General features: G+C 36.3%; 1 protein-coding gene across 2 annotated transcripts; it reads left to right on the top strand.

Annotated features, from left to right (window-relative positions):
• The first annotated feature begins 5,229 nt into the window (after positions 1–5,229).
• Positions 5,230–8,781, top strand: calca (calcitonin/calcitonin-related polypeptide, alpha). 2 transcript variants are annotated; one of them, XM_031748743.2, is made up of 5 exons: positions 5,230–5,298; positions 5,714–5,805; positions 6,090–6,221; positions 7,474–7,655; positions 8,280–8,781. In XM_031748743.2, the coding sequence occupies exons 2-4, from the start codon at positions 5,720–5,722 to the stop codon at positions 7,634–7,636; spliced, it is 381 nt and encodes a 126-aa protein (XP_031604603.1). In that variant the 5' UTR covers positions 5,230–5,298; positions 5,714–5,719; the 3' UTR covers positions 7,637–7,655; positions 8,280–8,781. The 2 variants fall into 2 exon arrangements, with proteins under 2 accessions (XP_031604603.1, XP_039464448.1); XM_039608514.1 differs by lacking the exons at positions 7,474–7,655; positions 8,280–8,781 and adding an exon at positions 6,864–7,419.
• The last annotated feature ends 482 nt before the right edge of the window (positions 8,782–9,263 follow it).

Raw genomic sequence — 9,263 nt, 5'->3', positions numbered from 1 at the left:
CTTAGAAAGTCATGGGACAGCTAAGTGAATTAATCACAAGCTATTACTGCTGAAGTAGGGAAGATTAGTATGTTATCTAACCGAACAATTCTTTACAACAGCAAAGTCTATAACTGACATTATAACTCAGTTTGTTGTAGATAACAGGAGTATTCCTTTATCTGGATGAGAGGGTACACCTTAATCATGAACACATAGTACAGAGACATTATCAATAGCTTGATAGTGTGACTTTATCAGCAAGAAATATCAGCAAGGAAGTCAGCATTGATATTTTAAATCAATTGTAATGGCAACACTGGAATCCACATTCAACAAAGTGAAAGGAGCAGAAGAGGTAGGCTACTCGTGCTTTTATTAGAAAGCATGAGAACAAATGATTGAAGTTAGTGAGTAAAACTGTAGTAATAATAAGTGCAATAATACATAAATGTGAAGCCAAATGCGAAATTTCCTGACACGACCAAGCACTCCATACATCGGTTATGATTATTATTATTAATTATTTTAGTTTGTATTTTTTGTTTTGGTATATTTTTTATATTTTGGTTGATATTTATTTCCTTTTTTTTTTTTTGCTAAAGCAGGGGTGGGGAACTCCAGGCCTCGAGGGTCGGTGTCCTGCAGGTTTTAGATGTGTACTTGATCCAACCCATCTGATTTAAATGGCTAAATTACCTCCTCAACATGTCTTGTAGTTCTCCAGAGGCCTGGTAGTGAACTAATCATTTGATTCAGGTGTGTTGACCCACCCCTTGAGGGCTGGAGTTCCCCACACCTGTGCTAAAGGAACAACAACAACAACAACAACAAAAAAACCCCATAAGGAAGTGAGCAGCTTCAAGTTTTCCAACTCTTCGTCATATCATATTTGAAGATTGCAAAACTACTGTAACACAGCATATAAATATCAAGTCAACCTATTTGCCCATATTAGTACAAAAAAAATCATTTTGTTTTCAAAAATAAGAATAATCTTTAAGATTTTAATATTTTGGTGGATTATTTAGCTAGTTGTCTTAATGATAGCTGCTGTACTAGCATTCTTTACATTTTCATTTTTACTTGTGTAATCATAACTCACTGATCGTAAAATTAACAGCTCACAGAGTGCTTCTGGATTCAATGAACTTACTGAGGAGTCCAGGTACGTTACCAGGTTTTTAAGCAAATAAACTTTGACCCCGTAATCTGTTGAAGGTTCTTTTACCTCAACCCATTAAAGGTTAGGTCATGGACTAATTCAAGAGGGTATAGGTGAAGGCACGTACCACAGTCCAAACTTGTGCAGTTATGTGTGGTTTTTCAGGATTACTGGATGTGTATGTTTTAGGACAGGACAATGAAACAATGATTGATGAAATTATGTTTAATAAAACAAAGCCCAAAGTGGGGACAAACAACAATAACCTACCTGGTAAAAGTACTTAGGTCTCACATTATATCATTATAGCTTTTATAGCTACAAAATACTTCCAAAATTTGCTGCTTGACAAGTTTGTCCTGATTGATTCCTCATTACACATGAAGTTGTTTACCCTGCCATTGCTTCCTGCTAAGACAGCTGGTATTTTTTTTTCTTTTATAAAAAAATAAAAATCCTTCTTCTGCAGAGCTCTCTGATTCAGATCTGTTAGAACTACTACATAATAGGGAGAATCTTGCATTTTGTCTTTGCTTCCTGCCATCTCCCTGAATCAAAGACTAGTCTGGGAGTGTTAAACATCTGTCGAATCTAATCAAAAATCATGTTCTCTTACTGTACCTTGTTAGTGGATTAATCAAAACAGAAGAGACAAGAGTGGCCAGATGTTTAATACGGACACTTAAAAAGGCTACACTGGATTCAGACAAAGCAGACTCAGTTTTATTTCAAAGATATTTGACAGAAATTTGAATGTTATTAGTAGAAAAAGTAGAAAACAACAAATGCCACAAGCATACAAGCATTATAGGGTGCCAGTAAATATCTGAGAAGGAGACGAAAAGAAAACTGTCATAATTAGAATAGCTGTCCATATATAAACAGCCCCAAAATGACCACTAGAGGGCATAAAAATGGTTAGATATGGTTCAACAGTTACTTTCTCACACAGACTTGTAACAATGTAACAATACATTTTCTCACATCACCAGTTTTATAAAATAAATTCACTTTACTTGATATGTGAAGTCCCACAAAATCTTGGCAGAACCTGCGATATGAGTTAAGAAAAAAAAAAAAGACATTATGGCACATTACCAAAGATCCTAATACTATGAAAAGTTTTTAAAGAGGTAGCCACCACTATATATACATATATATAACTATAGCCCCATCCTGGAGTGATTTTAGTCATGTCTAGCATACAGGATATCAATGCAGTTACCATATGTGCTGTAGGAAACATCAGTCTGCATATTATGAGGCTATTTGTGGAGTGCTCTTCCTGCTTTGCTATACTGTGTGCATGCATGCTAGTTTAATTGGGTGGGACTCTTGACTACTCTGGTTCTACAGTAAATTATTTACCATCTGGATGACCGGAATTATCAAGTGCATGTGGAAAATCTAATAACTGGCCTTCTCTGTTAATGCTAATACTGTCCAGAACCTCGTCTTTCTAACAACATAATGACGCTGGCAGGAACATCAAGAGCTCTTGTAATCCCTGTGCAACTTCTGGGCAGGTGTTTAAATGTTAAATTGAGTTTGGTTAGCTTTCTAATGGAGAGCAGCAGGTGGAAGTACCTCTGCTGAGGCATACTTCACTTCTTTGTGTTTATAATTCCATGAACTTGAATTTTATGTTCCATTTGAAGATACGGAGCAATCTGTAAATGTCCTCCTCTGGCTGCTCTTTTCCAGGACTTTGCATAACACCATTTCTACAGTTATATTTCTTTTATCCAGTTTTCTTTTTTCATTTTTGAGCTCTTACAGGATAGGTTGACATTTGATTTCTGACCACGGGTTTAAAACATATTTAAACATGTTATATTCACGGCCTATTTAGTTGTGCTCAATGCTTCAGTACAGCTTTACTTTTTGCATATAAGCCTGTTATAAAAAAGAGAGAGGGAAACCATCTCTTTAACAAAATGCATACATTCAAATTCACTTAATTTTTGTTCAGCAGCTTTATTATGTGATAATTACCTCATGGTGCCTGCACAAATAATGATATAGGCAAACATTAGGAGTTTGGAAAGAATAACTCTTGTAAAGACTAGAGTTGCTTCTGTTTCCGAGCAGTTACATTCACAGTAACTCTGCTGAGACTGTCAGTGATGAGCACTGCGCCGAGCCTAATGTTGCCCTAGCTGTCATGAACGTTCTCCTGTGTTTCAATTAATCTTCCAGGCCAAATCATGCTTAACGTTAGCGAACGTGAATATTGTGAGCTAATTGCAATCTTGACAATGCACTTTTCCCTTTGGAATGTAATTTCTCTGCCTCATTTGGTGTCCCCTGGTCAACCAGGGAGTGGCCAGTCGGGGCTCTAAGCGTCAGTCCAAAACAGTGTGGATGATACTTAATTATACACATGCTAATACAGTATGTATTTGATCCGGTTGGCTTATTAGAGGGGGCACCTTACATCCTTTTCTGAGTTGGGAATGATTCAGTGTAGATTTACATCATTATTACAAAACTCTTGGCTTCGGTATTAACTGTCATCTTTTTAGAAAACCAAGACGTAGCATCGAATCCCAGCTTTTTTTTTTTTCCTGCCCTTCAATTTTCAATTATGTGCTCTACTTGGCTAACGCTGCACTTAAAGTTGGGGATGAGCAGTTACCTAAAAGATAAATATATATATAATTAAAATGTCTTGGCAGAGAACAAGATAATTAACATTAGTCATTGTGAATGGGATTGCTTGCTTTAAAGTCTTTTGTTTTCATAAGCTTCGGCCTTTCAGGAGTAGTTTCTGACAGCATGTGGAGCTGGGGGAAACTAATTTAGTGCTTCTGGTATAAGAGGCTGCAGGTCTGCACAATAGTACTAAAAGGCTCATCTACTCTAATGAGTTTCCATGTGACGCAAAAAATAACTAGGAGGCAGGATGGTTTATGATACCTCATCCAATATCATTACATAAGAGGAATTACAAGATGGCCAGAGACCAACAGCCCAGTAATTAGCTCGGAGAAACAGGATGGATACCAGGAAATAGGAGGTTTAGTTGATCGATGTATCTCACTGTGATGCTATTCCCATGTATTAAACAACTAGCTAACACAACTAAGAAATTAACTCCAGATTCACTGATTCACAGCATTACATTTAAATTGTTGTCAACTGGGACTGCATTGTGTTCAGTATTTCTCTACACCTCATGATGCCAGGTCAATCGTAAGATCAGCCAGCAGAAGATAATCTGATTGGCAGTTCACGAGGTAGAAAAATAAATTACTGTGATAATAAATCAATTTAGACACATATTATGCATTCTTGCGAGTCTTAGATTTTCTTACTATCAGTACTAATGTGTGACGTTTTAACTGAACGTAAATTGTTTAGGATGTTTAATCAGCTGTGTTGTTAAGTCATAGATTTTCAAGATGTACTTTTTGGAAGTATTTTAGCATTTTTCTGCAGATGGCATTCGAACCTGTTCACATTCTGTAACCAACAGCAAGGGGGATCTATGAACACCACATCATCATATATTTGTGTCAATGCACAGCCTGTTTCCTGTTTGTTTTCACTGTCAGTCTTCTGTTTGTAAGTGTCAGGGTTAGCTTTTCTCCTGAACAATGTCCAGTGCCTAAAGTCGGAGTTCTTAGTGCCACAAAGGTTGCTCTCCTTTGTCTTAGCTAGTTCACAGTAACAACTAGTACTAATCATATGTTGAACCTGATCTGGAGCAGGTTATATTTAGAGTTTTGGTTTAAAATTGGCTTCAAGAGGCATATTTTCGCTTTGATAATGTCTCTGATTGGCATAAGAAGCACTCAGTTGATGTATTTTATGCAGAAGAATCACATTTCTTTTGGTTAAAGGTTGACTACACTGCAAATTCCACCATCAACAAACAACAAATACTTGACAGCACAGTAAATTTGACTGTGTAGTGATGTCATTTGCACAGAGGCACTTTTATTGGCTTACTTTAAGTAACAAAGGACTTCTGATTGGCTGGTAGTTTGAGGTAAAGCATTTGACTGGCCAATAAGCTACCATTGAGTGCTCACTCACTTGATGCTGAAACCCATAGGGAACATATATAAAAGCGTGTACTCTGGGAGTGCTCAGCAGATCCACAAGTAGGTCCATCACTTGAACCTTCAACAACTGAAAAATATAGTAAGGTAAGTAGAGAAAAGATTGTTTACTTTGGTTTTACTGAAAAATGTGCTGTCAGTCTTAGAAACAGCAGATTTTAAAAAGGTGGGTAAATCAGATAGGAACTGGCACTCAGTTGTGTGATATTGTTAGGATGTCTCTGGTTTGCTGCTGTTAATTTTGCAAACATGGAAAGCTGGTGGTATAGTTTCTGGGAGAACATGCAGTTACTAATAACTCTCCTGCTTTCCTCTGCAACTTTAAGGACTCAAGCAGAAAGGCAGTGTGTGTGTGAGAGAGAAAGGGGATTCATACAGCTGTGGATGTATGCAATAGAGCAAATGTTGTGAGCATATGTGAAAAACCCTCCGAAACAAATCAAAAAAACTTTTCCTGATCATATTTAATTACCTTGTTTTGTATTGTATGTGTCTTCCACAGTGAATAATGATAATGTTCAAGCTGTGGACGCTTTTTCTTGCTTATGCGTTGATCATTTGCCAGGTGTATGTCTCAGAGGCAGCTCCAACTAGGTGAGAACTGTGTTATTATTCCTATGAAAATAAAATATTGACCTTTAAAAAGTACGATTATCATCTGTATTTGCATACATTATTACATGTTGCATGCTGAATGAAATATTGCTACTTTACTGTACTCCAGTAAAAAAACAAACAAACAATCACTTCACATAGTTTTTGCTTTACTTTGTGTGCTATTGTATTTACGCTGGACAACACCTATAATTTATGAGCAAGTGCATTGGCAGAGCCTGAGAGATCAATGCACGGTACAGTAATTGAATGTGTATTTTCAGAACCAGTAAGGAATCCATGTCAGATGGAGTCACATTATCAAATGATGACGCCCAAAGGCTGCTCAGAGCTATGAAGGAGTTCATGCAGATAACTTCAGAGGAGCAAGCCCAACAAACAGCTGATGGGAACAAGTATGACTCTTTTTAATCTATCTATCTATCTATCTATCTATCTATCTATCTATCTATCTATCTATCTATCTATCTATCTATCTATCTATCTATCTATCTATCTATCTATCTATCTATCTATCTATCTATCTATCTATCTATCTATCTATCTATCTATCTATCTATCTATCTATCTATCTATCTATCTATCATATTATTACACTTTTGGATAAGCCCAACAGCTCCAACTTCATGTTTATTACTTAATAAGGTATAGAGTGAGATCTGTGAACATTTTCATTACCTGTTAATGCATGGACAGCAGTTATTCATTCATTCATCCATTTCTTGAATGTTAAATGACATGCCTGCAATAGGCGCAACACTGGAAAAGCATGATGTCATACATACAGGAATATGCATGATAGCCAGTCTTAGAGAAAATTATACTGATAGCATGAAAACATGCATAAGCTATTTTGGTTAATAAGATATCATCATATGCATTCAAAACCGTTAGCATGCCTTTGAAATATTAATTAAAGCTTTTCTGCTGGTGCATGACATTTCAGGAAAAAAAACACATGTGTGCATGTAATTATTAATAATTATCTGCATGTTACTGTAAGCCTGTTTTTGCATGTTTGTCTCCATCTCTAACAGCTTGGATAGACCCATGTCTAAGCGCTGCACAGGCTTAAGCACTTGTGTGCTGGGAAAACTCTCCCAGGATATTCACAAACTACAAACCCATCCTCGCACTGACGTGGGAGCAGAAACACCCGGCAAGAAGAGAAGTCTATTTGAGCAATATGAAAACTACAGCAACTCTTACAATTGAAGCTCTCAGCGCTAGCCCATTTATGTTACATTTATCTGAGTCAACATTTTCTTGCAGATATATACGTATACATGTATAGGATTGTATGTATTGTATGACTACCTTAAAACAAAGGGACAAAAAAAAAGCTTAAAGAGCTTAATGGCATTGCTTAAACTAGATTTAGACAGCAAACTGAAGATTTCATCACCTACAAAATTGTAGTAATTCTGCAAAAAAAAAGGTTAAAAAACAAATTTTTCTTATGTAAATTTTTTTCCTGGCATTTTTTCTCTTATAATAAATTCATATTTTACTTCAAAGCAGTTTTTCAGTGCCTTTAATTTGGTGTTCATGATTCCAGACTGTAATGTTTGCTTAATGTCTGTCACATACCTTTCCAGTCTTATCTTGAATACCATAATTTGCTGTCTTGTTTCTATTCCTTACAAGCAATGCAACAGCACAAAAGCGGGCATGCAACACAGCCACCTGTGTAACCCACCGCCTAGCAGACTATTTGAGTCGGTCTGGGGGACTGGGATACAGCAACTTTGTTCCCACCAACGTTGGTGCCCAGGCCTTTGGCAGACGGAAGCGGTTCATCTCTGTGTGAGCACATTGCCAGATACATGGTATGTTGTCACTGGATACAATAGACTGTAGGTAAAAGATGGATGAAGCTTGCTGGTCTGAAAAATGAAGTCAATAAAAAGTTCCCTTAAAATCTGCATTCTCTCTAATTGCAAGCAGGGTGCAACTCTTTTGACTGCACAAAAGATATACAGTATGCATTAGAAAGTCTATGTTAAAAACATTCAGTTCACCCGATGTATCATCTGATTGGTTTAAGGTCTTACTTGCAGATACACGTCTGAAATTTGGGACTTCACCGACCAGTGAGAGGCTATGTCCATCTTTACATGGACTCCATGCTCTGTACTTCTTTTACATCTGAACTCATCGGAGATTGAGCTGAAAATAAAGTATAAGAGAGGGAGTAAACAAATTTAATGTGTCAGAATAATCGTATTAAAAACTCATTAATATATTAATTCCTCCAGAAGTGTAACTTTTGGGAGGACAAGTAGGTATAATCTACTTCTATATTCTACTCATATTTCATTTTGCACTCTATTGTTAAAGTCTGATATAAATGCCTAAATTCGCCTCAAAAATCTGGATCTTATACATCATGTTGTGATTCACTGCTAATTCAGAAAAGATAAACTTTTCTGTTTTGTCTTCTCTTTTTTTAGGACAAAGTGCCTCTTTCCTTGGGTGATATCAACTTCATCATCAATCCATTTACACACTTCATAAACACTGACTGATGTCTTGTTTTCAGGCTAACATACATTTCCATAGTATTGACGATTAATCTGTGCTTAAAACCAGAGAAATAACTACAGTCGCAGAAAGGTAACTCAATAGGATGGAATAGGGTGGATTTCTTTCTGTCTCAGCCTGTGGCTCAGCTGCGCTTCTATTTTGTGCTGATGTATCCATCTACATTAAAACCACCTTCACCTTCTTGTGGATTGCTGTAAAACACTTTAATTAAATTATAGTGAAAAATACAAATGTAAAATGCAGGAATAAATTGTATTTTAGCTACATTAGACTCTACTGTGTTGTTGATTGAGTCACGGACAAAGAAATGTACAAAGAAATGTTGAGTTGTTTTTAAAAAGGTGCAATTTAAGTTGTATTAAAAATATGAAGCTGGTTTCTTTTGGAAGCTGCTCTCTGTGGTCGCCACAGCGAATGAATCTGCATGTTGAGAAAACTAAACTATGCTCTTGATTCTTAATTAAAGAGTAAGTATTGAATTATGAGTTATACATTATTATTTCATTTTATGTTGTCATGTGACACAAAAGCAAGCACATTATTTACACTTTTTTGTGTTATTTCTTTCCTGTTGGTGGTTCACATTTTATTCTGGTGAGAAATAACTTACATAACTTACATTAGCATCATTTGCCAACCAATCAATTGCCTTTGTAAATGGCATCATCTGGCAAACGTCCACAATAAAACCGATTGGCCTTTCCTGATAATATAGATCTAATCATCTGAGACTTCTGCCTTTTTCTTTTCAGGCTTTAGCTGCAGCAACCTTTTAAAGTTTTAGTCTAAATGATCTATATTACTAAATTCACAGATAAAGTTGCCAGATGAATGTGCAAATTGTTGTAATGGGGTTTGGCCAAAATAATAAAACACTGTACAGCAGTGTT

This window comes from Oreochromis aureus, linkage group 1, assembly GCF_013358895.1.
Source record: "Oreochromis aureus strain Israel breed Guangdong linkage group 1, ZZ_aureus, whole genome shotgun sequence".
NCBI lineage: Eukaryota > Metazoa > Chordata > Actinopteri > Cichliformes > Cichlidae > Oreochromis > Oreochromis aureus.
The sequence above is the reverse complement of the archived record's forward strand: the minus strand, read 5'-3'. Positions and strand labels throughout refer to the sequence as shown.

What these genes read in the sequence shown, in the direction of transcription:
- calca (XM_039608514.1), top strand. Translation starts at nt 5,720, where the DNA reads ATGATAATGTTCAAGCTGTGGACGCTTTTTCTTGCTTATGCGTTGATC. An exon ending in TCAGAGGCAGCTCCAACTAG is followed by an intron (nt 5,806 to 6,089) that starts GTGAGAACTGTG and finishes GTGTATTTTCAG; the next exon opens with AACCAGTAAGGAATCCATGT. An exon ending in CAAACAGCTGATGGGAACAA is followed by an intron (nt 6,222 to 6,863) that starts GTATGACTCTTT and finishes CATCTCTAACAG; the next exon opens with CTTGGATAGACCCATGTCTA.